Here is a 26,297-nt window from a genome sequence, read left to right on the forward strand (position 1 = left end):
ATTTACCGCTTAAGTCCCCACTCTGTGTGATCTCACTGTATTTTTTATAGTGGGTATTGTGCAAGGTGAACCAACTACCTATAGGCAAGTTTTGTGGGAGCTTTAAATGCTAGGGTTGTATAGGTTTTTGCAGCTGTTGGATTCTCAAGAACCATCCATCTGCACAAAAGGAAGGTATGATTGAGAAAAGATAAACACACCAAAGCAACATAGGCATAGCAAATTAAATTGTAAAATTTTACTCAGTAAGTTGAATTATTGTTACAATTAAATATGTACAAATTGTTTTTATAACTATGGTAATGGAATTTTTTTCAATCCATTCCCTATTAATTTATGCTTAAATGTTTGAATGGTATTCTTATGATGATCTAAGTCATGTAGAGTTGGATTATTTGCCTTGTTCAGTTATAATGTGGAACTGTATTTTGAACAATACATGAATGTGGTTATTTAATTTCCTTACCAGAATTGATAGAATGAAAAGTGTTAGACTTTCACCTGTGCTATCATATTTTTAAAATGGCAGGGAAATGGGGGAAAAATGCAGGAGTTGAAAAGTAAATGATTTTTGATTATATTGAGAGTAGTTTTATGAATTACAAGCAGATTGGCTGGTGAAGTTCACACTAATGGAGACTTTAATCACTTGAACGAGACATCTACTCACCATGAATCTAAGGAAATTACATTATACAAAATTATTTTATCTAAGTAAGTCTATGTTCTTGCTTGTTATAATTTTTTTAAATAAATTCTAGATGGTCTAATTTTTATCTACTCACAGCTGATTGCTTTCTACATTTGTTAGGACATGAATTTTGTCTTCTGGCTTATTAGCACAAAACCTTAATACTGAATGACTGGCTGCATAAAGGTTGATAGCACTGTACTTGCTACCAAATACGCAGGAACATGAATGTGCATCTGATAAATCCATACCAACCAATTTTAATACGATCAAGTGAAAATTTAGCACAATTGGAATCCATTTTGTCAGCCCTATTTTTTTAGTTAATGTAGTAGCTAAAGAGAGAGAGATCAGATTATACATATATAATCTGTTATCTTTTCATTTTGATAAAGGATTTGTCATAGAAAAGTTTTAATGGTAAATACAAATCAAGTTCTCACTTTTGTTGTTAAAAAGTATTTTATTAAGATTTACATTGCTCCAGATAAGAAATATAAATGCTATTTTATGTAGGCGTAGTACACACTTACCGAGAAATTTGGCAGCAGTTGATGGGAATTACGCAAGCTATGCAGACGCCTAACTTGCCTTTAGCGTGCCGTCTCCACTGTGCTGTGCCGATGGGAAATATGCCTTTTGAGGAGGTGGTTTAATTGAATCAACTTCCAGATTGATTGAGCGGCAATGAAGACCCACTCAATCGATCCGGATAAATCGATCTGATGGCGGTGTATTTGCTGCTGTCAGTGTGTACAGACCTGTAGTAAGTACTTCAAAAAGGAAATGTTTACTGCTCTTGGTGCTGTATGCACAACTCTTGTGTATTGAAGTACATCAGTGCTGTGTCACCACATGAAACTTTATTATGTTGTTTTTACTGCACCACTGATGTCTAAATAGTTTACAGTTTAAATTAACAAATGATGATAAGAGCAGCATAGCTAGAGAGAAAAGACTGGATTTCAGAGAGAAGAACTGGCAGGATTTAGAGATGACCTGAATTAGTGGGAAGAAATAGGAGAGGGGATGGATTATGAAATAGTTGACACTGATTAAAACGAGAGAGTGAGGACAGAATTTGGAGGAAGATGGATTTGTTTCCATCGTAGTCAGATTGAGTTGATAAGACATGTAGGTGCCAGTTGCAGAGGTGGGTTTGCATAAAGAGGTAGATTTCTCTCTTCGAGTGTTTGCTCATATGCATTCCATCATAGGTGAGTGCGCGCCCCGTGCACGAGCCTCCGGAAGCTTTTCTGCCCCTAGCAACCCCCTGCGGGTCGGCTCCTGCACCCCCTGGAGTGCCGCGCTCATGTCGCGGTATATAGGGAGCCTGCCGACCCCGTGGCCACCAGTTCCTTCTTTCCGCCCGTGACGGTCTTTTGGAACGCTGCCCCTTGCTTTACCGCAAGTAGCAATCTCCTAGATCCTTACTAGTTTTATAGTGTAGTAGTTGTTGTTAAAGTTTATAGTTATAATAGTTTAAAAAAAAAAAAAAAAAGTTTTTCTAAAGTTTAGATAGTTTGTTAGCCCTTACGGGCTCCCGGCGCCATGCCGGGCACTTCGGGGTTCAAAGCCTGCGCGGAATGCTCTAAGGCTTTCCCCATCAGTGACCCGCACGACCGCTGTCTTCGCTGCCTGGGCGAGCTCCACAGGAAGGACAAGTGCCGCATCTGCAAGTCCTTCAAGCCCAGGACGCAGAAGGAGCGAGATGCCCGCCTTCGGACGATCCTGATGGAGTCGGCGCTTCGTCCGGTCTCTGAGCCCTCGGGGTCTCCATCGGCACCGAGCATCTCATCGGCGCACAGCGCGCCCCCGGCACCGGCAGCGGCACCGGCGCACAAGGTGCCGAAGAAGAAGAAGCGGCTGGAGCCTGTGTCTATGGACTCCCCCCTGCTACCGGGATAGCAGGGGGTACAACAAGAGCCGACACAGGCGTCGCCACGCAGGGAGCCTCCCCCGACCCCGGGGGGTGGGGGCCCTCTCCTGCAAGGGCCGTCGATGCCGGAGGCGTTCGTAGCGGCAGGGGCTCTCATGGCCATGCCGACGCCTCCATCTGTCGAGGGAGTCAGGGTTGGCGTCTCGGGATAGATCCACGCTGGGTTACGCCGGTGGGCAGCGGAGACAGGAACCATCGTCTCCCCCCAGACGGTCGAGGATGGGGGAAGTGGAGTCTCCCCCTCCTCGCTCCGACCTTAGGTCGTTGAGCACCTCGGTACCGCAGCAACGGGAGCGGTCTAGAGGTTCCGAGGGCAGCCACTCTCCATCGGCTGCCTCGGGGTCCCACCTCCATCGGGACAGCCAGCCGGCACCGAGAGAGACTGAACATCCTCGCACTTTGGTGCGCACCTCTCGGCACCGGTCACCGGGCTCTTGGCACCGCTCCGACTCGCCGGCGGAGCCGAGGCGTTCGGAACAACCGCGCTGGCGCCGATCTCGCTCCCCGGTGCGCAGCTCCCGGCACCGAACGCCCTCACCCGATGACCGGCACCGACCCAGCTCTCGGCACCGATCGGGCTCGCGGCACCGAGTTATACGGCACCGCTCCGGCTCTCGGCACCGCTCCGGCTCTCGGTACTCTGCTTGGCATTTCACATCCAAAAGCAGAATTGTTATACTTTACAAAGGAATAATTTACTGTAATATTGCTACCTCCTGCTCACCAAAATAGTCCTGTATCCCTTTTCTGAAAGACTGATTGAGCCCAAATGCAAGGAAGCCTTTCAGTTGTGATAACTGCTAAAATTTATTCCAGCTCCATATACTCGCTCTGAAAATATTGTATCTCAAACTTAAGTCCAGGTTTTGGAAGGAGGAGACCACATTAGGCTCATATTACTACTGCAATAAAGACTACTGCTAAAGTTTGTGGAAACCACAAAATAGATAGCCCAGTAAGCATTACGAGTAAAAGCTATAGTGATTAGAGAACTGTGTGGAGTACAGAAGTTCTGTTTTGTGAAGGATTTTGAAATTTGGTTTCGTTCTAAGACCCCAAACTTCTTGAAACTTTTGAAATTTTCTGTTAAGGAAAATTCTGATTCTTTCCTTATTGTTTGAAATGTTTTAGTCTGACAAAATTGAAATGTTATAGTGACTTTTTAAAGTTTTGTATTTATAATATATAAAACAAAATACAAAACTCTTCAAATTGAAGTAATTTCAAAACAAAAAATCAAAAATGTTTTGTTCCAAAAAGATTAAACTTAGACATTTTGGCTCTGGGAACTTTTTGCCTGTTTTTTAAAAACACTATTATGGCAAAATTGACCCAATTTTGTGAAACCCTTTGATTTCTATAGAAGTGCGTATTTCAACAGAACATGGTTCTGACAAAGTTTCTCCAACGAGCTCTTGCAATGACATTTTGGGGGGGGGGCTTAAAAATCAATTGTTTGGTGCCGACTCAGGGAACTTGAGAAGTTTGTATGTTTCTGCTATGGTCTCTTAAAGCCATAAGTAATAGGGATGGGTATAGTAGATTGTAAAAGAAATTACTTCTGTTGACTGAAAGGTCAAATCAGAGGTGAAGTCACGTGCTAAAAAAGAGCCAAGCATTGCCAGTAAGCAACTGGGGCAGTAAAACGTAGCTATTAAATGACTGATGATTAAAGAAGGAACACCAAAAAGGGAAGAGCTTTTAGATAAAATTGAAATTTGCAGTCCATGCTGAAAAATTGTTTGCAGCATTATTGGATGTGCAAAAAAAATTGCCTGTAGTAAATAAAAATACTTGGCTTCTGTGTAGAGTTTTTCATCATCATTATTATTTTACTTGATAATAAATAGTAGCACCTAAAGACCTCATTCAAGATTGGGATGAATTATGTTAGATACTGTACAGGTACAGAAGAAAAGGCAGTGCCTACCCCTAAAAGCTTACTATCTAAAGAAAAGCAACAAACAGCAGATAGTTATATTCCAGAGATATCTGTGCAACTTTAAAAGCACAGAACTTATTAATTTTCCCTGAATTTCCCTGTTTTCTTTTTCCCCTTATCAATGTGCCATAACCAACACAAAGTGCCCTCTTTCATCCTGTGTGTCCCAGAACATCAGTAATGAGGAGGACCTTCTTTGGCCAAAAGTATCCAACAGCCTGTTCCCCAGCCAGTTCTCAGGAGAAGGCTTTCTTTCCCAACTTGTCTTTGTGGGTCCCTTGTCCTTTCCCCCATGGCCAGTCCCTGGCCCTTTAGTATCTGCTAGGGATGACTCATCCTATATCTCAAAATTGTTTTTTAAAAAAAAGTAGGAATCATCTCCACTTATCTATTCCTAATGTAAGTAGAGATGCAGTCTATCTTGAATTTCATGGCTAAACCCAGGTCTTTAATTGATTTTGAAGTACTGGGTTTGCCATGGCTCAAAGCTCGCATTTCACTAGTTTATTTGAAAAAGTGGTGTTTTGATAACTCATGTAAATTACTATTTCTCATACAGCACCTTAGGTGTATGTACACACCATATATAATTTTCATTTGAAGGGTAAACAGAAGCATTTAATATTAGGTAACAGAAGTAGAAGAAATACAAAGATGAAATCTGAGCTTGCAAATCAGAGATTGCTGTGTGCGTGCATGAGCCTGCTTCTGAGACTACTTGAGAATAGAGGCAGAATGGCAACCCAGTTTGATGCTACCTGATTGAGTGTTTAACTCCATGCCATTTGCCAATTAGAAACCAGACCAAATAAATCAGTGAGATTTATTCCAAACCGGAAGTGTGTGTATACAACCCTAGTCTTTGTCTGGTAAGATGCTTTTGTGAAAGAAACAGGCGATTTATCAAAAAATATTGTAAGATTGGACATGGTCAGAACTCTCCTTGAGCTCAGTGTTGAAATCATGCTTGAGATAAAACACTCATTGAAATTGGAGGAAATTTTACTAGAATAGAATATTTATGAATTTGTGAGTGCTATTATGCTACCAATGTAACTTTCCAGTGAAAAATTTCTCCTTTATAGGGGTGGAGAGGGCGGGGTGTGTGTGTGTGTGTGTGTGTGTGTGTGTGTGTGTGTAATTTTTTTTTTTTGGCAATTCTACACAGCTCAGTAACACTTAAGCCATGGTTCTTTAAGGGTCTCTGTGCATTGACACTTGTGGGGTCTAGTGTCTCTAGTATCGAGCTGGACAACTGTGTAATAAAGCTATGTCTGCAGCAGGAGTTGTCTTACACTCAGGTGACACAATCAGCTCCATCTGTATAAAAGAAGGGTACACCCCCACCAGCTCAGTTCCTTCACTGCTGCCACAGAGAGCTAAACATCTGCTAGCTAATTAACTTATCATTGTTATAGTATAGTTAGAGTAGTTGGTGGCAACTTGCCTTGGGTTATCCCCAAAGCGAAGTCAGGTCCCAAAACCCTTACGGCATTCTAAAGATATGTGACTTGGCCAACCATCTTTCTACAAGTGTAGACACGTGTTTGTTGCCTACTGTGCTGGGAAGAACATATATAGAGGCCCAGTGCACAATTTGCCATCCCTTCAATATTTGGATGAGGAAGGATATACGGTTAAGGCTGCTTGACTTCCTTCATCCTTCATTTGGACTGTCCTAGCACTCCATTGGGAATTTCAAGGTCTGCTTCTGTGCAAAGGTCTTTTGTAAAGATACCTGAGATGCACCCAGCAGATGCAGACTCAGTATCACCTCAATGTCAGGGCCAGGATTATTCTCCCCAAGGCAATCATTTACTCGGCTGTGCTGCTGCCTAGCACTGCGGGCTGTAATATTTTGGTGTAATTTCAGTTGTTGGGTTTTGTGTGTGAGTGCTGGGGATGTTGGTGGCCTGTGATACACAGGAGGCCAGACCAGATGGACCTGGTGGTCCCTTCTGGTCTTAAACTCTTACTTGATAATGTTGTCCAGCACTGCAGGCTCCTTCAGAAAAGCACCACAATCTATTATCATAGTCATGGCACCAAAAACTCCCTCAGTGCCATTAGAATTAAGAGCAATTGACATCACGAATAAGAGACAAGCTTCCAGATTAACTAATAGCTATACTCCAAGGAAGAGAGGAAGCATTCTCCTTCTCCACTGATTCATGTCACTTTTGGAGATTCCTTACCCATCTCAACACTGTCTTTGGCCTGCACCCGTTTTCATCTTGAGGCTCTGGAGTCAAGTGATTTTGAACAATTTAACTGTGCTCATACTTTCCTTGCTGTCAATTTCCCCTCATGATTGGGGGACCTCCATAGAAAATGTTGGCTATGCCTCTGATGCTTGATTATGCGCAGTATTGATCCAGAACATCCCCTCAGAACCAACTAAATAAGCTCCTGTAGTTTGCTCCAGAGAATGTAGCCACTTTCCCTTTCTGAAAGTTCCATCTGCGTAGGATGATTTTATGCAGGACCTCCTTCAACTGTTACTGTGACCCGGCATTCTGGAATAAGTGAAGGCTTTGCTTGATGCCGGCAAAGCTAGTGCAGCAGTTATTTCAGCACCAGTGACAACATCAATACTGATGCCCTGCCCGGTACCAGAGGCACTTTCATTGATGCCAAGAGCTTTCCTGGCACCAGCTTTGACTGAGGCACCACTGCCTTTGTGGGCACCCATGTTTCAGTTGGTGCAGATACGATTGACACTGTCAGCACCAGCATTGTTGCTGCCTCAAGAAGAATGACACATATATCATGGCTTGGGGGAGATTCCCTCAGAGGTAAAGATCAGTTGTCCATCAAGGAATATACTGATGGTACGTACCCTGAGGATCTGATTGGGACTTTGTCTGTCTCCTCTTCTGATGAACAGAAGCCATTTCAGGAGCCAATCAAGAGAATTCTAATACCCTTCAGTTACAGATAGTGGTTTTGGTGCCAGACACATCTGATATCCTTTTGACATCATAGAATGCAGACAAAAGACAAAGTCACCTTCCCTGTTCTCCAAGGACTATTTAGTCCAGCAAAGGACATTTGTCTTGCTCGTATGTCCTCACCACTAGTATCAAAGTGTTAATTGTATGTATTCTGTACCCTCTGATTGTCACTAGTTTTTGTCTGGGTAGCCCAGGAATTATCTAAAAGTTGAAGGGTGTTCCTGACTGTTCTCTTGTAAAGAGAAGGGCTTAGATTGGATGCTGTTGGGGAAAGAAGTCTGTTCTTCTGCCTCTTAAGGTTTTGAGTGGAAGATTACTAAGGTTTCATGTCCAGATGTAATTGTATATTATGGGATTCTATTAACCATATATCGGAGTCATTACTAGATGAAAAAAGGGAAGCAACTAAGTTGGCTCATGGAGGGTAGAACACTAGTCAGACATGCTCAGAGGGCAGCCTATGACACCTCAGACTCCACTGCCAGAGCTATTGCCATGGGTCTAAGGATTTATATTCATGGCTCAGATAATCAAGTCTTGCTCAAGGTCACCAAAAATTGAAACCCTCTCCTTTTGAGGGTTTAGGTCTTTTTAGTGATAAAACAGACAAGACATCAGAGAGAACTAAAACCAAGAGAGTTGCAGCCAGTTCCCTAGGGCTTTCCCCATTCTTGTCTACTTCAAACAAGAGACCCTCTTTTATGTCATTTTGATTCCACAGACAGTTACCCTCTGTGCAGCAGCAGCATTCCTTCCTAGAAAAGATACCAATCCTCTGTTTCTTCCAATACTGTTCCTGCAAAAAGATCACAGTGCAGAAGAAGGATTCCTCAATGCATGTCACCCTGCCCCCTAAGCAACATTTTTGACAGGGTGGTCAAGAATCCCACACTTTAGTCTGAAGATTGGACCATGGCTCTCATCTTCTTATGACACATGGCATGAGATTACCTCCGATCAGTGGGTACTAGATGCCATCAGAGATGGTTGCTCAATCTAGTTTCATACCAGGTCTCTTCACTTCCCTTCCCAAAACTTCTGTGGGAGGAAATTAGCTGCCTTCTACAAAAAGGTTCTATAGAGAAGGTTCCCCTACAACTCCAAGGGAAGGGGTTTAACTCCAGATATTTCCTAGTACTCAAGATGATCTGAGATCCATTCTGGACCTCAGAAACGTCAACAAAGTTTAAGTTGAAATGCTAACATTAGGGGACATTATCCCATTCTTATCTAAGAGGGATTGGCATGTAGCTTTCTACTTGAAGGATGATTAGTTCCATGTGGCAATAAAACCTACCCACATAAGTACCTCTAGTTCTCTGTAGGGACAAATCACTTCCAATGTCATGTTCACTTTCAGACTGTCTACTGCACCAAGGGCCTTCACAAAATGTCTCTTGATAGTAGCAGCATATTTCAGATATAACGGCATATTTGTTTATCCTTATCTAGATGATTGGCTCCAAAGGGCTAGCTCTCAACATAATCTCTCTTCTGCAGTTGCATACATATTCAACCTCATGCAGTCTCTCGAGGAGTTGATCAACTGGGAAAAGACCTTTCTGCAACCAACACCTGGATCAACCTGTGCAGATTATGCAATTCTTCTGAAAACTGCTAGGTGTCATGGCCTCTTCAACCTATTTTACACTTTTTTTTTGTCTGTGACTGAGGACCCTACAAACTACCAATGTACATAGTCTGAAAAGGAAGCTGACTATATCCCTCAGGTGCTTCAATGGTGGTACTAGTGGGAGGTCAGAGATAATGCACTTCAAAGAGTATTGTTTGCTCCTCCATCCCCTACTGTTACAATTACCAAACACCTCCAACCTGGGTTGGGATGCTCATTGTTTGCATGGGCACTGAAACATATGTGACTCCTAACTCCACATCAGTTTTCTGCAACCCAGGACTTGTCCATACAGCATTATGTAGTACAGGTGCTCACAGACAATACCACAGCCATGGATTGCATCAGCAAATGAGAGACCATGTTTCCAAGGAGAGGAGACTATACAGGCAGAGGCACTCAGCAGGAAGTCTTACATATCAACACAAAAAACTGGGCAATGATATCCTCACTCTTCTTTAGGTGGAGTCAATCATTAACTGGCCTATTTGTATCCAGTCAGGATGCTAAATGTCATCTGCACTGTACCACAGCTCAGAGATGAGAAATTTTTATCAGATACATTCAAGCTGGATTGGAGCAGTCACCTCCTCTACACCTTTTCTCCCATTTTCGTGATACCCAGAGTCACGAATATCAGAGAAGACAGAGCGAATATCTTACTGATAGAATTACTGTGACCTTGGCGATATTGGTACACATATTTTCTCCAGCTGAGTAGTGAACTGCTGATTTAGCTTCCACTGCACAGGAAACTTTTTTCTCAGTGACGAGGAGGATTCTTCATCTCAACCAAGAGATATTTCATCCAGCTGCATGAAGGTACTCTGCTAACTACCCTGGAGCTTATGCTCACAGATGGATCAAGAAGTACTTTTACATTACCAAATAAACTTGCCCCTGAAATGCTATAAAATGGACACTGCTCGTGTGTTGTGTAAGTAGGAAAGAGTTAATCCCATCATGAGCAGGAGTCCTTGCAGTTTTAAGGTATCTCTTGCATTTAAAATCAAAGGATTTAGCAGTAGTTTAATAGGTCATTTAATAGGTTTTGCTGTCTATCAGAGTTTTGATAGAGAAAAACCTTTATGCTCTCACTGCCACGGTTTCCAAGTTTCTTATGGGAATAACTAATTTCCTCCTCCTCCCCTCCCCCGGCATTAGAGGACCACCCCCCAGCCTAAGATTTGAACCTGGTTTTAAGGACGTTGAAAGGTCTGGCCTATCAGCCCCTGTTTGAACTTCCTTAGATCACCTATCAAAATGGCATTTTAAATAGCCATTTCCTCTGCTTGCAGGTTAGTGAGCTCAGTGCCTTGATGGCCTATACAATGTTACCTAAAGGTATGGTCCAATGATTACCCAAGAGAATTCTGTTAGCACTCCTTAGATGTGAGAAGTATGCTATGCTATGACCTAAAAAGGATTAAGCCCTTTTAAAAAATTAAACAGATTATTTCTTGCCTTTGGGGAGAAGTGTAAACAGGAACCTATTAGTAAATAAACTTTCCTATTGCATTAAGAGATGTATTGTGCACTTGTGACATGCTATACCCCATGTACACCCTTATGGTGTGATTTGTGTATCATTCATGTTCACTCTTATAGTGTAACTATGTATTGTCTAATGCAAAGTATGTCATGTAAGGTGTTTTTGGAATGCTCATGACATACTGAACATTAATGTTATGGTAATATGTTTCCTGCAATGTCACATATGTACAGGTATGTAACTTTGCTATGTAATATCCCCAAAGGTGTGTGTCACATGGTTTGAATAGATCCAGACAATCACCAAGCAAAGTGAGGGTTCACGCTTGCAAAGACATGCATACAGAAGCAATGGACTGGCCTGAGCACCTGATAAGGTGACGCTCCTTTGACTCAAATGAAGGATATCATACCCATGGTCAATCACCTAGCTCCAGGGGGTGTTGAGGAAACTTGTTAAAAGAGAGAGGCATCTTTGTCTCTGGAGCTCTCTCTTGGAATCCATCTGCAATGCAACATCAAGAACATTGACTGACTGCCCACGGGGGGCTTGGCTGCAGGAGTCATCTCAGCCAGCCTGTGGGTAAGCTAACATCAAGGACTGAAGGGCTGCTGAAGTATTGAGTTTAGTTTAGGATGCGATTTATTCCTTTACTTAATTGTGATCAAATCCTTGATTCATATTAATCTGATTTCTAATCACTTAAAATCTTGCTGTAGTCAATAAACTTGTTCATTTTATCTAAAACAGTGCATGTGGATTGAGTGTGTGTAGACATACAGAGCTGGTGCATATCAATTTAATGGATAAATTGACGGACAAATGTAATGAGCTTGCAGGGTGCAGTGTACAGCACTGAACCCTGTAAGACGGCCATGCCCGGGGTTGCATCTGGACTGTGGGTGTTTGCTGGGAGTCAATCCCGTGAGCGACTGGCCAAAAGCGCTCCTTCGCATATACAGGGACCAATTACTTGGAGGCTGGATGTGGGCTGACCCAGGAGTGGGTGGTCCACACAGCAAAGCAGAGTAAGTTGGGGCCCAGGAGTGAGGGATCAAGGTGACACAGTCCAGATTGCAGGGGGGAAACGTCATAGCAGTGTTACTCATTAGCCAGAAAACCAGTACCTCTTGGTGATAGCTGCCTTAGTCTGAGGTAAAGATTATTTGGTAAAGATTTGCAAAGCAGAAACATGGAATTCTGTTCAGACTTTTACTGAACATTACTTGTTGGACTTGGTATCACGCTCAGTTTGGTAAGGCGATGCTACAGTCCATTTTTGCCAGGAACTCCTCACCGCTCTTCTCTAATGGGACTGTTAGTGGGAATGTACAGAGGCTCTTGAAGTTTTCTTACTAGAAACTGTTGTTCTTTGACAGTTGCATCTTGTATTCATGCTATGCACCCACTTCCCCCTCCACCTCATAGTTCTTCATATTTTAGGACTCTGCCGTCTAGGAAGAAGGTGTGATGTTATATGATTAAAACATGATCACGTATATCATTGTGGCTCCCACCGGTTATATAATTGCAACACATCTTATATAAAGTTTGTCATGTAAGGTGTCAATGGAAAAGTTAGACTATCAGATATGATTATCCCTGTTTGTATGCATGTTATCTTTGTATCTAAAGTTTATTACTATTAATTATCTACCTGTATTCCAAATGTGTTTGCTCTGGGGTAACACCCACAAGGTAGTTTGTATCCACTCTAGCCAGCACATTGTGAATGAACTATGGAAGTTGATGGCCCGTTAAAGGACACTTACCTCACATAATGGGCCATAGAAGGTGTTTGTCCCTGCCCAGTGAGCCTTCCTTTGCACATTTTAGCCAGAATATGGATAATAGCTGCTTCTATTACTCATCAAAGCATGCAAGTGTATGTGACATGACCCTGGAATTCGTCTTATGCAGGAGTTCTCAAACTCACGATCATGACCCCTCAGATGGTCGCAAGGTTATTTATTATGTGCGGGGTCATGAGCTGTCAGCCCCTGTGCATGCCGGTAAGTATGGCATGGCATGGGGGGAGTCATCACAATCTAAAATACTTTCAGAGGGGGTCCCAGCAAAAAAAAAGTTTGAGAACCCCTGATCTTGTGCCTATAATTTTCCCCAAATGGAAACTGAAAGCATCCCCTCCACATGGGAGAAGGTATATAGGACCCTGGAAGCATCTCCATTTGGCCTCTCTCCTGCTCTGATAGCTGGACTGTGGACTTTTACTAAAAGGAGCATTCCAATTAATGGACTGAGGACCTTCCAATTTTTTGGAAGTTACCAGAGACATTACACGCTAGCAGTCTGTAACATCACTGCTACAAACCTGATCCAATAACTTGGCAGTGATGGTATGTATATGATTTCTTTAACCATTTGAACTCCTCCTTTTCTCTTAGAAATAAACATTTATATATTAGATACTAAAGGGTTGGCGACAGCATGACTATTGGGTAAGATCTGAGTTATATGTTGACCTGGCTGTGTGGCTGGTCTCTTGGGACCAGAAGAACCCTCTGGTTTTCAATAACCACTCATCATAAAGTCGAGTGGCTGGATGATGAAACAAGGGCTGTGATACCTAAGGAGACTGCATTTCTGACTTCTTGTTAACCAAAGTGGTGAGACAGAAATTTACTTTTGTTACTGGCTTGATATATCTTATGGAAAAATAACCACCATTTTGGGGTGGGTCTGCTCCATTTCTCAACAGTTTGTCCTGAATCTGATATCCTCAGCTGTGACCCACAGAGGCATGGTGATGGAGCTGGGTGGGGGGAAGGGGGAGGATGCACAACCTTATATAAACTGAGCTGATGATGTTATACTTGCTTGAAACTGATTTTACACACCACTTCCCACGGACACAGCTTTGTTGTTAAGTTCTGCAGTTTGGCACTAGATTCCATAAGCAGCATATCTCAAATAACAGCAGTTACTAATAAGTAACCCTTGTTTAAAGTCTTGATCCCATATACAAATATATAGTATGTGATTTGGTCTAAGCAGCATGATGTGTGCATGTTTTTATTTTATATAGTTCTACAGCAGTCTTGCCTCTTTCTCTACATATGGAGGTTCTTGCTAATGATAAAGATCTTTTAGCTCTTCATAAAGATAGATTAGAACCTGCCAAAGAAGAACATGGAGCTGAACTAATGACTTATTGTGGGTCCCTTCCACTGCTATCAATTTTAAGTCATTGTACTTAGGGCAACAAGTTTGCATACTGGTCTAGTTTGGTTTTAAGATTTCAGGCTTCTCATGATTTTTCTCATTCCTACTTGGTGTGTAGTGTCTTTCTGAACATATGTCTAAACCAAAAAAATTATTAAAGGCAACTGACTAATTAGATGCTAACTGCTCCCTTGAGCAGTATATCTCCCTTGAGATATTGACTGTCTCCTTGATACTTAAGTTCTTTACTAGTTGTGCAAACTATGCTGTTTCATGATTTAGAATGCACTACCACTCTGACAGCTTCTGTGTCAATCTAAGACTTTAGCTTTAAACAAAACCGTTTCTGCCCGGTTTTCCTTCCGAAGGTGATGTCTGAGTGAAATTGTGACCAGGACGTATTCCTTTGGCTTTCTACCCAAAGCCACACACCAAGAGCAGAAGTTGCGTTCTTTGGACATTAGACGAGCTTTGGCTTTTTATATTAAGAGGACTAAAGCCTTTCTTAAAACAATGCAGCTCTTTGTAGCAATAGCAGACATGGATCATGTCGTTTATCAGCTGACAGTTCACTCCAGAAGAGCACAGGCCTCTTTGGCAGCATCCTCTCTCAGATCCCAATCCCAGATATTTGTAGAGCTGCAACGTGGTCATCTGTTTTTACCTTTGCGGCTCACTATGGTATTGCACTACAAGACAAAGACGATGCTGCATTTGGCAGAGTGGTACTGCAATCCGCAGGTCATTGAACTGAAAACCTGCCTTCTATGGATCTGCTTGGGAGTCACCTACTTGGAATTGACATGAGTAAGCACTCGAAGAAAAAACATTACTAATCTTCTGTAACTGTTCTTCAAGATGTGTTGCTCATGTCCATTCCAAGACCCACCCGCCTACCCCTCTGTTGGAGCCAGCTGGCAAGAAGAAATGGAAGAGGTGGGGGATTGGTAGGGCCCTATATATGACACCAGGAAGGTATGACTTGAGGGGGCTCCAGAGCCGACCCTATGAATACCACTATGGGAAAAATCTTCCGGTGACTGTGCATGCGGCATGCACGCATCTACTTGGAATTGACATGAAAAACGTATCTCGAAGAACAACAGTTATAGAAGATTAGTAACTGTTGGGGGTTTTTTAAGTTCAGGTTTCTAAATAATTCTCTACTTAATAAAATAGCCATGAAAGAAATGCATACAGTAGTTATTTAACTTAAGTACACAAGTGTGAAAATTCAGGTAAGATAGTAACTGAGTAGTAAGTCATACCCATATTATCATTATCTATCATTGTGTACAGCATCCTGGGTGAACACAGTGCTTTACAGGCAAATAGAATTCCACTTATGTATCATATAACATTGTGACTTTGTCTTCTTATCATATCTTTCTGTGCATACCATACATAAAGTATTTGTGTTTAGCATTTCTCAAGCCAGTCCTCTGCACAAAGCTCAATCAAGTGTGAGCCCTACATAAGCAAGACTATTCAAGGATGGAACTTATGTACCAACCTGGGTTCTCCTTATGATTTTGCTGTAAAATTAACAGAAATGACTTCCCCCTTTAAATGGCAATAAAAGCATTTGGTAACTTTTCACTGTGTTTAGAACGTTGTTTTTCTAGACAGGCTTTGCTTTTTGTTTTAACTACTTTGAGATATGATAAGAAGAGACTGTCACAATGTTATATATGTGATACATAAATATTTCACGAACAATGAAAACACTACATTTAGTTTATAGGTACAACATGACAATAAGCCATCATGTTTTGTAGCAGAGCAATACACTTTGGCAAACAACTGGCGCGTGAATTCTGCTGCACTAAAATGCATTTTGATTTCTAACATCATTAGTTTGGTTAATAACCGTTGAGACAAGCATTAGGGATTTTCTAGGTCTTTACAGGTGCTAGATTGTGAAGATTCTCTCTCTGGGTTTCTCAGGGAAACACACACAGCTGGAAGAGAATTTATGCAATCTGGCACTACATTACCACTGATGAAAGACTGCATTAGTAAAAGTCTGCTACAATGAACGTATATTCCTTATTTCAGTGTCGCTAATTCTTGCCAAAAAAAAAAAAAAATTCTGAGGTAGTGGGAGAGGCAAGTTTCACAGTATTTTCTCTTAAAGGCCCAGCTCCTGCAGCCATGTGATTATGCAAGAATTTCAGTTTGTTTATTTTTTTAAGTAAGTTTCTAGTCCTCATGGCTGTGGAGAAAAATTTGAAAATGTGAATAATAAAGGCTCAGCAATCAGAAGACAAATAAGACATCACAAATTTATTGTTCTTAAACAACTCATGATATTTTGGGCCTGAACTGGGTTATTCCCATCATCCAGTAAAAACTGCATGAGTATTTGCAGTCGTCATGCATGTTTAGGAAATCCTCTTATTTTACAGAACTGCTTTGTTTTAATGTTCTCATGGAGGCTTGTCATGGAGAGGAGCAAGTATCTGCACTGAAGACAAAAGGCTAACAGCCAGATTTTGAGGTAGTAAATAGTTGTTCTCGTTCACTGTTGCAATACCTAAGTCTCATTATCAAAAGTGACTTAGAAACCCATCCCTGATTTAGGCTCATTCATAAATGCCTAAGTCACTTTGCAAATAATACTTGGGCTCCTAAGTCAGTTAGGTGTTGCAACACTGAACGCAAAAATGTCAAAATACTTTTAAAAATCTGGGCCTAAGGACCTAAGTGTTTTTCCACTTGTATTACTTGATGCTTAAGCAGTAGAATGGCCAGAAAATGGAAATATCAGGTGATAAACATAGTGCCTTATATAAATTGAAGGATAAAAAGGATATTGTGAGGAAACTTTGAATTCCAGTCATATTGTGGATATTGTCCATTACAAACAGCATTGTCTAGATGAAATAGTGGTAAACTGTAGTTAGAAAACTATTTGTCATAAAGATTACATTGAGAAGAAGATGTTAGTGTGCTTGGGTAACTGTGATATTTCACAGGTATTAAGAGGGACCTGGATGGTGCTTTCTATGAGTAGAAATAACCTGTCAGAATGAATTAACAGTAATATAACACTTAAAAATATTTACTGGTTTTGGCAATCTGGGAAAAAATCTGTCCATAAACTGATTATCCATTCTGTGTATATGTTAATCAGGTTTGAAGTATATTTCCAAAGTCTTATAAAGGTGAAACAGTCAGTTTAAAATATCACAAACAAAAATAGCTGTTGCATGGGCATATTGGGGTAAGACACTTCCTGTAAACTAGTAAGTTTGTTTATCATCTTACTTTAAAAGTTTACATGTACTGTATGGTTTTCATGTTACTTAAATAAACCCATTCCATTGTTAAGGCATTTCATTTTGAATGTGACTCTAAATTTTCCTTAAATAAAAGAAAACATAACTGGAATTTTTCACAAATAAATTTCAAGCTAGAGTATTAAGTGGATGGCCATCTAACATCTTGACAGATGAAATGAAATACTTTGAAGTCAGTCAGTGGTGCTTGGCAATAGTGTGGGAGAAGACCCCAATACGCGAATGGCAGACGTTACCATAGTGGTTACAGGTCCACTCGTCAGATGGAAATTGGTGCACGCTGCTTCCTGGCTTGCCTCCAGGCCTCAGTCTGGGCTCTTTGATAACTCTCTGTGATGACTGTACTAGCCTTAACCCGGCTTCTCCAGACTGAGCGGTCCTGGGCAGGCTCTCCCAGTTGTCAGTGGGAATGCTGAATTTCTTGAGACCCTGCTTGACCTTGTCACTGTATCGGAGTTTTGGCCTTCCTCTGTGTTGCAGGTAGTTCTTGAATTTGCCATAGAGCACAACCTTCAGCAGATGATCTTGAGGCATGCACTCCATCTGTCCTAGCCAGCGAAACCTGCAAGAGTCCAGCATAGCCTGCATAGACTGTAGGCTGGTTCTCTCAGGGATCTTGTTGTTGGTCATCTGTTGGTCCCAAGTGACTCCAAGGATTTTTCTGATACTGTAAAGGTGGAAGCTGTTCAATCTCCACTCTTGCTTGGAGTACGTGACCCAGCTTTCACAACTGTAAAGGAGGGTACCGAGGACACAAGCCTGATAAATGGACACCTTTGTCTTCAGGGTTAGCAGCTTGTTGTTTCAGACACGTGAGGTAAGTTTTCCAAAAGGTGCAGAGGCTTTGCCAATTCTCTCATCAAGTTCTGTATCAAGGCTAAGTGAGCTGGTTAAAGTGGAGCCAATATAGCAGAAGTGATTCATGTTGTCCAGAATTTCATTATTGACTTAGACTTTAGAGGGGATGTTGATGCCCTGTGACATAACTGTTTTCTTAATCCTGATTACCATACTGAACTTGATATATGCATCAGAGAACTTATTCCTCATGATCTGCAATTCATCAGATGAATTAGAGATGAATGCAGCAGCATCTGCGAAGAGCAGATTCCGAATAATAAGTTGGGAGACATGCCTTTTGCTCTGAAATCTCCTGATGTTAAACAGACTGCCATCCATCCTCAATTCAACTAGTATGCCAGATTGATTGCTTCCAAAAGTGTAATTAAGAATAGAGAAGATGGTGTAAAATCGGTAGGCACTAAAACCCAACCTTGTTTCATGCCAGTATCAATGCTGTACTCTGATAATGTTCATTTTTATACTGGATAGTTGCCTTCATTCTCTCATGGAACTCCTTAAATAGCGAGAGCACTTTTTGAGGACAGCCAATTTTCAACAGCATCCTGTATATGCCATTTCTGCTAACCATGCTGAAGACCTTTTGTAGGTCAATGAATGCTACAAAGAGAGGAACCTGTTGTTCATGGCTTTTTTCTTGCAACAAGTGCATTGTGAAGGACATATCAGTCGTGGAGCATCCAGCTCTGAACTCTCACTGTTTCTCAGGATAAACTCTCTCAGCAAGGACTTGGAGTCATTTCAACAAGACCCTTGCAAGCACCTTGCTGACAACACTGAGCAGAGATATCCCTCGGTAATTGTTGCAGTCTGCTCTGTCCCCTTTATTTTTGTATAAAGTAAGTATGTTTGGATCTTTCAAAACCTGGACTTTCATTCCAGCAGGTTCAGAGAAGTGTGTGGATATTACTCTTAAGTTTTCTTCCTCTTGCCTTTAGGAGTTATGGAGGTATCTTGCCTGATGCTTTTCCAGGCACAATCTCTTTGATAGCTTTCTGTACATCTTCAGGAGTTGGTATTTTGTCCAGCTCCTACATTGTTGGAAGCTAGGGAATGGCAGCTAAGGCACTATCACAGATAGTGACATCTTTTCAGTAGAGTTCTTTGTAATGCTCAGTCCATCAGTCAAGTTGTTCTTGCCTATCAGTCAGGATGGTACCATCTTTAGCTTTGCAGGTTTGCAGTCTTTTTACAAATTGGACCAAGTGCCTCTTTGATTCCATCATAGGTACCATGAAGGTCACTTCTTTCAAAGCAGGTCTGAATCTTCTTGCACAGGTCTTGCCAGTACTTCTGGGCACATTCTCCAGTGGTTTTCTGGACTGCAGACTTAGCCTCTTTGAATTTAAGAGTTCTGGACTAGAGTATTAAGTGATTTGGTTAATATACTAACTGTACAGCTAATACATATTTTTAAAAATATAATGGACTGGATATCTCAAACCACCTGGTAAACTGGGAAAGTAATACAAAATTGTAGAGAAGTAGTACTGATATTCAGAAATGAAGTGATTCATTATCCTCCAAATGTGAGAGAATGGAACAGGGAACAATAAGCAGCCTGGGTTTACACAGAATAAATTTTACAGGCTGCCAACTGTCTATTAATAGAAATTCAGAATTAGTACATGAGAAATATGCAATAAATCTAATACATTTGGATTTTAGTAAAGCGTTTGATAGTATCTCATGAAATACTACTTGCAAAATTTATTTAAATTGGTTTGAATAGGAATATTTTGGTCGTAGCTGATGGAGTGTACAGCGAAAAAGGTCTGTGGAAGGAAAGATATAGCTCAAAGGTCTGTATGCTTGGAAAGAGAGCTCAAACTGCATCAGCGTTGGGAACTCCAAATCTAAATCTTTTGCCAGTCCACACAGCTACAGAATTGAAATTTTTCACAAATTTCCCATGCAGGAGCGATAGGGGAAATATGCCTTCTCTATACTCTGATATTGTACCTGGTCCCTGTACTCTCTTTCCTGGTTCTTCAAAAAATGTCAACAAAGGTAATAAAAGGACTAGTCAGAATTCTGAATTCTTAGCTGATCTCATTTGGGAGCCAGACCTTACTTCCTCTCTGTTCTCCAGTCCTGATAACTTCCTGGTAGTCCTTGGAAAGTTGGTTGTGGTGTCTCTAAGGCAGCAGGAACAGAGCGAACTCTATACCTAAGGGTTTTCTGATTGCACCATGTTGTGGAATTACTGGAAAATGTATAATTTCAAGAAGATAACTTCTGCTTTCATGTTTGGAAGATGCAACTAACTGAAGTATAGTTACTGCCTGATTTGTCCAAACAAACAAACAAAACCCCACCCTTAAATGTGAAACGTTTCTATGGTCAGATCTCAGCTTGGTGTAAATTGGTACAGATCCACTGAAGTCAAGTACTTGTCTAATATTCATTGGTTGCATCTTCCAAATATTTTCATGGGGAAAACCTTTCACAAAATCTATAAAACCACAGTGCCTGCCACAGTGCCTAGAAATATCAAATTCTGAGAGATTTTGATAGGCCTGTAATTCACTGTGGGACAGAAGTGAAAAGATTAATTGAACTGTTTCAACTGGTTTGCATCCATACTGTGCAATTAAAGTGGTACAGACTGAAATTGTTTAGACCGAATTTGTTTGTAGAGCTAAGTATAGTCTACTCCAAACTGAATGCATGTAAACCAATTGCATCACTTCTGCTTGTGGATGTGAAGTGGGTTTTTTTTTTTTTTTTTTAAATAAAAATCTAATCCCTTACAATGCTTGTAAAACAACAAATTTCTTGAAGTAGACAAGATGTAGTGGCCGTGCTTTCCTCTGTTCCTACAAAATCTCATTTTTTCAAATTTTTTTCCTTTATATTGTTTGATATTAATTTTAAAGGTTTTATGTTCTGCTTCATTTTGAAAATGTATAAACGCTTTAAAAGCTGTAGGACATTTCAGCATTAACTGTTCAATGTTTTCCGCAAACACTTGTTTACATTTAATGTTTGATTCTTTGCCAGCTTTTCCCATAATCCTGTAAATATTTTTTCACTAAATTATCAATCTAAATTTTTGTTCATTTAATGAGAAAAATGTATTTAAGGAAAAGAGCACTGCCAAAATTTTGTTTGAAACAACTTTTAAGAGACTTAACATAGTGCATGAAGAGCAGTGATTTATTGCTGGTGATAAACTGTGGGGGAAAAAACACACACAATATTGCCAACTCCAAACATTCAAAAGTCATGAGATTTTAAAATAATAAATTTGGGGATTTTATTGGCCTTCTGGTTTGAGTCTTTAAAGTGCACTTATTACATTTTTGAGCTTTTATTTGCAACCATGAAAACTAGAAATTAATTTGTAAGTGAAAGCTAAGATTTTCACATAATCGAGTATCTCTAAGAACTGGGGATTTAAGTAAAACACCAAATGTCACATGACGTGCAAAAAGAAGCACAAGAGTTCACAACACTACAGATGGATGTTAACTCAGTTCCACTGTAAAATGCCACTGAATTTTTCTGTAATCAGTGGAAAAGCTTCTTCATGTTGCATTCCTAAGAGAAATTGAAAAGGATTAAATTCCTGATTTGGGATTTATTATTTGTGTTGATTTTTCTCTTAAACTCTTTTTACTACCAGTTCCTGTTCTGGCTTGTTCATATTTGTAATAAAAGCTCTTACGAAGCAAACACAGTCATAAAACTAAAACATTATTTGTCAAAACAAAAAACCAACCTACTCAATAGACTATTCTCTTACCGTATGTGTAAAGTAATGAGATTAATTCCCTATGATAATCAATATGTTACTAAGCAAAGGGGAACATTATTTAAATTCCATCTGTCTAGTTCTTACTAATGAATGCAAGATAGTGCTTTGATTTTTATGAACACATGAGGAGGTTGCAGTTTAAACTAACCTTGTAATGTGTTAATGCATTTCAAAATGCTGTTTTCAGATTTGTTGTAGTCAGCATAATTTGAGGCAATAAAAACGTGCATATTTAGTGTAATTTTAACCTACCTTTTTATTTTCAAAACAGTTGGTATATGTTGAGAAAGCATCAATGCTTTTTTAAAAATCAAGATTATAAGACAAGTAACATGTCAGGTACATATCTTCTTTCAACTGCGGTGACCCATGAAACAGACTATAGTGTTCCTTATAGCAGTTGGAAAGAAGCCAGCTGTTTATAATTTTTTTGTAATAATTTATGCATCTTTCCTGAAACATTTAAAGTTAATTGTGATTAATATTCCTAGCTTTAATTTATATTTCACTTAATGAAATTATATTTAGTAAAGTATACTCAATTGTGGGATACCTTTTTCTTCCTCACCCAGCTGTCATTAATTAGATCTTCATTTGAATCCTTGCTGTTTAGAATTTTACTTTTCAATAGCAGTTAGGTTATGATATTCTTTTAGTTAATACCACAACAGCAGCTCAAATTAGATTTATATTTAAGTTTATGACTTACTTGAAAAAATGTTGGTCTGATATGAATGATTCTCTTAGTGGGGTGGAGATCTTTAGGTCTCCTCTAACTACAGGAGTGGAACCTATCTATTAATTCTGGGGTCTGTACCCAGTGCACACATTTCTATACACACTTTTTCAAGGGCTACTTGACTAAATAAAGTGGGGATTTGTAGTTTGTAGGACCCCCCAGCTACTGAAGGGTTGCTAGAACACAATGGTGAGTTTTATCCCATCTAAAGCACTTCATTGCAGCCCTCTTCCTGTTCATCTCCATTTTGTACATGGGAAACATAAAGGATTGTCTAGATTAAGGAAATTTATATCCATGCATGTTATACCTCTGCAAATTTCCTAATCTAGGAAAACCCTCATGTGAAAAAGCTCTGTGGTTTGACCAAAGCCACAGAAGGAGCTCATGTTAAAGTGAGGATTAAAATGCCGGATAACCTTATTCTCAGCCTTATGCCTAGTCTGCCACTAGACCACTCTGCCAATTGTGCAATTGAGCCGCCTTTCCTTGCCAGAGGTCACACTGACTGGGCAGCACAAAAGCACACTCAACTATATACACAGTTTTGATGAATAAAGGAATAATACTATCCTAAATATGTATTAGAACACTGGTTCTCAAACTGGGGATTGTGACGTGGTTATGTGGGGTTTATAAGCTGTGAGCCCCGGCCAGGCACAGGGTTGTGATCCTCTCTGCTTCCTCCCGGTGGAGGAACAGGGGGAAGAGGGTGAGGGTGACACACAGATACTGCTCACCACCCTTCCCTCCCTCCCCCCATTCCTCCACACCGTCCAGAGGACTGGGGGGGTGGAGGGGAAGCGGCAGAGTGAGAAGCAATGCTAGGGCTTCCTGCATCCAGGTCACTGTCCCCTCCTGGATAGTGCTGTGAGGCGAGCATCAGGAGCTGCTGCTCTCTGCCCTCCCCTTATGCAGCCCAAGTGGGGAAAGTGATCTGGATTCAGGGAGCCCTGACATTGCTCCTCACAGCCCCTAGGGGTGCGTGGAGAAGCAACTTTTGAGGTGGGAGCAAGCAGCAATACCAGCCACTCTGTGCATGTAGGTCTGTTTTTCCAGGTGGGTGCAGGAGGAGGTTGCATGGGTTAGGGGTGACAAGGGCACAGTGCAGAGGTTGGGGCAGAGGGGGAGTGGGGAGCTGAAGGAGCCAAGGGCAAAGGGGGAGTAGGGAGCCCATGGGGGCCAGGGCAGGCGCCCAAGGGGATGAGAGGGTCACATTCAGAGGCTTGTTATGTGAAAGGGGTTACCAATAGAAAAAGTTCGAGAACCACTGTATTAGAACAATTTGCAGTGGCGTTAATGACAGCCTGTCTTTCTCTACATCCAACTGCTGCAGACTATCTCGTGATTCTTCCGGAAATTGAGGAACTCATGGTCCTGGTTTTTATATATTCCAATAGTTAACCCTGAGTTGTTAGGAGAGGAAATGTAAATAACTGTCAAACCTCATGCTCAGTTTATATCAGTTTACATTTTCATGGCTTTCTGCAAGAAAAAGTCTAGAAGCCTCATTTTTAAATGAAAATACTTAAGATTCTTATTTGTTTTTAAATCTACCAAATTAAGTGTGCCCGTGAGTGTGGGGGTTTTTTCAGACCAAAGCCCACCTCTGCCCATTCTAGCAGCTGAAAAGTCTGCCGTTTGATTAATATCCTCTTGTAGGGGTGTCAAATGAGCTGCTTTACTAGTCATATAATCTCCCCCACCTCCCAATTTTTCTTATTTTTAACTTTTCAAAAGCTTACAAACCTGGCTTTTTTTTCCAGACTGGGAAAACTATATAATTAATTTGGTATAATAAAATTAGTTAATAAATAACTTGGGCAAAATGAGTGAGTCATTCTTTTACTCAGTAACAGTGCTTCCTAACAGTAAATGATTAACATTTATAGTTTTTTAGTATTGAACTTAATTATTTGCAGTTTTTTTAATATTAAGACTTGTCCTAAACCCAATAAATAATCCTGTAGTTTGTTGTATTTAGAATATTCATAAAACTGGTGAAAGAATTAGTTTGTTTCCCTTTTCCTTCCTCCTGTCCTTCACATGTACTTCGTTCTTAGACAACAGAATCAATAATCAGACTTCAGCATGCAAAGTTAGTCTAGAAAACAACTTTTATTTGTGATGTATTCATGAAATCTTAAAATCCTTATTCCTATTAGAGGTTAATAGAAGCCTTGTACCACATTTTAAAACTTATGAGTGTGAATATTTTTCCTTCTAAAGCCTCAGAAGAAAGAGGATCAGCAATTAGAGCTGAAAGCAAGTCCGAAAAAAACACCAGAACCTACTATTGACCTTTTAGGACTTGGTAAGTAATAATGAAATTCTGTTACTTTTATAAAAATGACTGCAACAGGACTTTTACTTAAATGAATATAATGGCTTTATGTTTCATATGCCAAAAGATATTTTAGCTTAACTTGAAAATTAAAACTGCTGAGTTCTGTCTATAAAGGAGAACTTTAAGAGGGTCTGTATTTGTCAGTGCTGTGGGAGCTATCAATGATCATCAGAGAGTTTGTGGACTGTGACATTTCAACATTTAAAGTACAAAAGTATTTTTTTAGAAGCAAAATGCTATGGTTGCCTTATCATATCCCTGTTAGGGTATATTTTCATAATATGTTAGTACGAAAGAATAGTAAGCAGTTTCTGTTGCATGAAGCCAACTCATATTTTCCTGTAATCTCAGTATCTTCAGTATTTTGTAGTGTCTCATGACAACGGTGGGAATTGTCCATTTTAATCCAATATACCTTTTTTTCTCTCCTGGCTGGCAGATGATAATGTGTTTTTCTTGAAAGGAAGCTAGCCTTTGACTTAAGAAATAGTTCCTATGCAATGTCTTATCTACAGATATTGTCATGTTCTTTATACCCTTCTTTTTTCCTGACTCAATGAAAAATTGCCAAACACACTATATTTTAAAAACCACATCTGTTCTTTCTAGCATTATTGTAAATCTGTGTTTGGTTTGGGAGGATGCATGGGAGGTTAGTAAAGGAATCAGAAAAAGGTACTATATATAATTCTTTAGTTATTATTTAGTATGTATAACTTTATGCCTTTAAAATATAGCATGTGAAAAATGTAAGACTATCTTTTCATGATTTAGTCAGGTGAGAGCTGTGAAGAGTATTGCAGTGAAGCTGTAGACATCTCTTTTATTGCCTAATGTTTCCTGTTCAGGCTAGCTATAGTACCTGGTTTATAAGGCTTAGAATTCACACTAACATCTTAAATTTAATGATATTTTCTATTGGATTTCTAAATGTACTATTAACTACTGTAATTCATTTAGAGTATTTTAATGCTAGTTATATATAACCTAGCTTTTCTACTATAAAAAGCCATCAAACCTTATTTAACACATAAAACGTTAAAAGAAGGTTATGGATGCGATGTAAACCTACAAAAACAAGACAATTCAAAGTTGCTGAAAAACTAGTCCTCCCTGAGAAGAGGCTCAGAACTTGATCTTTCTGCCATCTTTTACTGCCTTCAGTTGAGCAATTGTGGCTCATATGGTAGTAACTGTGACAGGAGTCAAAATTAATTGTGAATTTCCTTGCTTTTTGAGAGTCTAAACCAGACCAGCAACCTAATTAAGAGCTAAACTCTGATCAGCATGTGCTTCTGAGATTCATACCTATTATGCCTTTTCAGGCATGAGCTGAAAGGAAAAATGGTAATATATTATCCTGTACACATTGTGACTGTAAAACAGCCTGATGCAAGGCCTGCACGTTTTGGCAAACAAAAAACAAAACAAAACCACACACACCCTATAAAATC

At 40.2% G+C, this 26,297-nt stretch overlaps 1 protein-coding gene across 4 annotated transcripts in view; it reads left to right on the forward strand.

Moving 5' to 3' along the window:
* Positions 1-26,297, forward strand: part of SMAP1 (small ArfGAP 1) — a 292,144-nt gene that overhangs the window by 208,829 nt on the left and 57,018 nt on the right. For all 4 annotated transcript variants that reach the window (XM_067532658.1, XM_067532659.1, XM_067532657.1 and 1 more), the window contains one exon: positions 24,726-24,810. In XM_067532658.1, coding sequence (XP_067388759.1) covers positions 24,726-24,810 — 85 coding nt within the window. The remainder of the gene's footprint in view (positions 1-24,725; positions 24,811-26,297) is intronic.

Source organism: Emydura macquarii, unplaced genomic scaffold, assembly GCF_026122565.2.
Source record: "Emydura macquarii macquarii isolate MOO-44397 ecotype Brisbane River unplaced genomic scaffold, CSIRO-AGI_Emac_v2 contig_3295, whole genome shotgun sequence".
In the NCBI taxonomy this organism is placed as follows: Eukaryota; Metazoa; Chordata; order Testudines; family Chelidae; genus Emydura; species Emydura macquarii.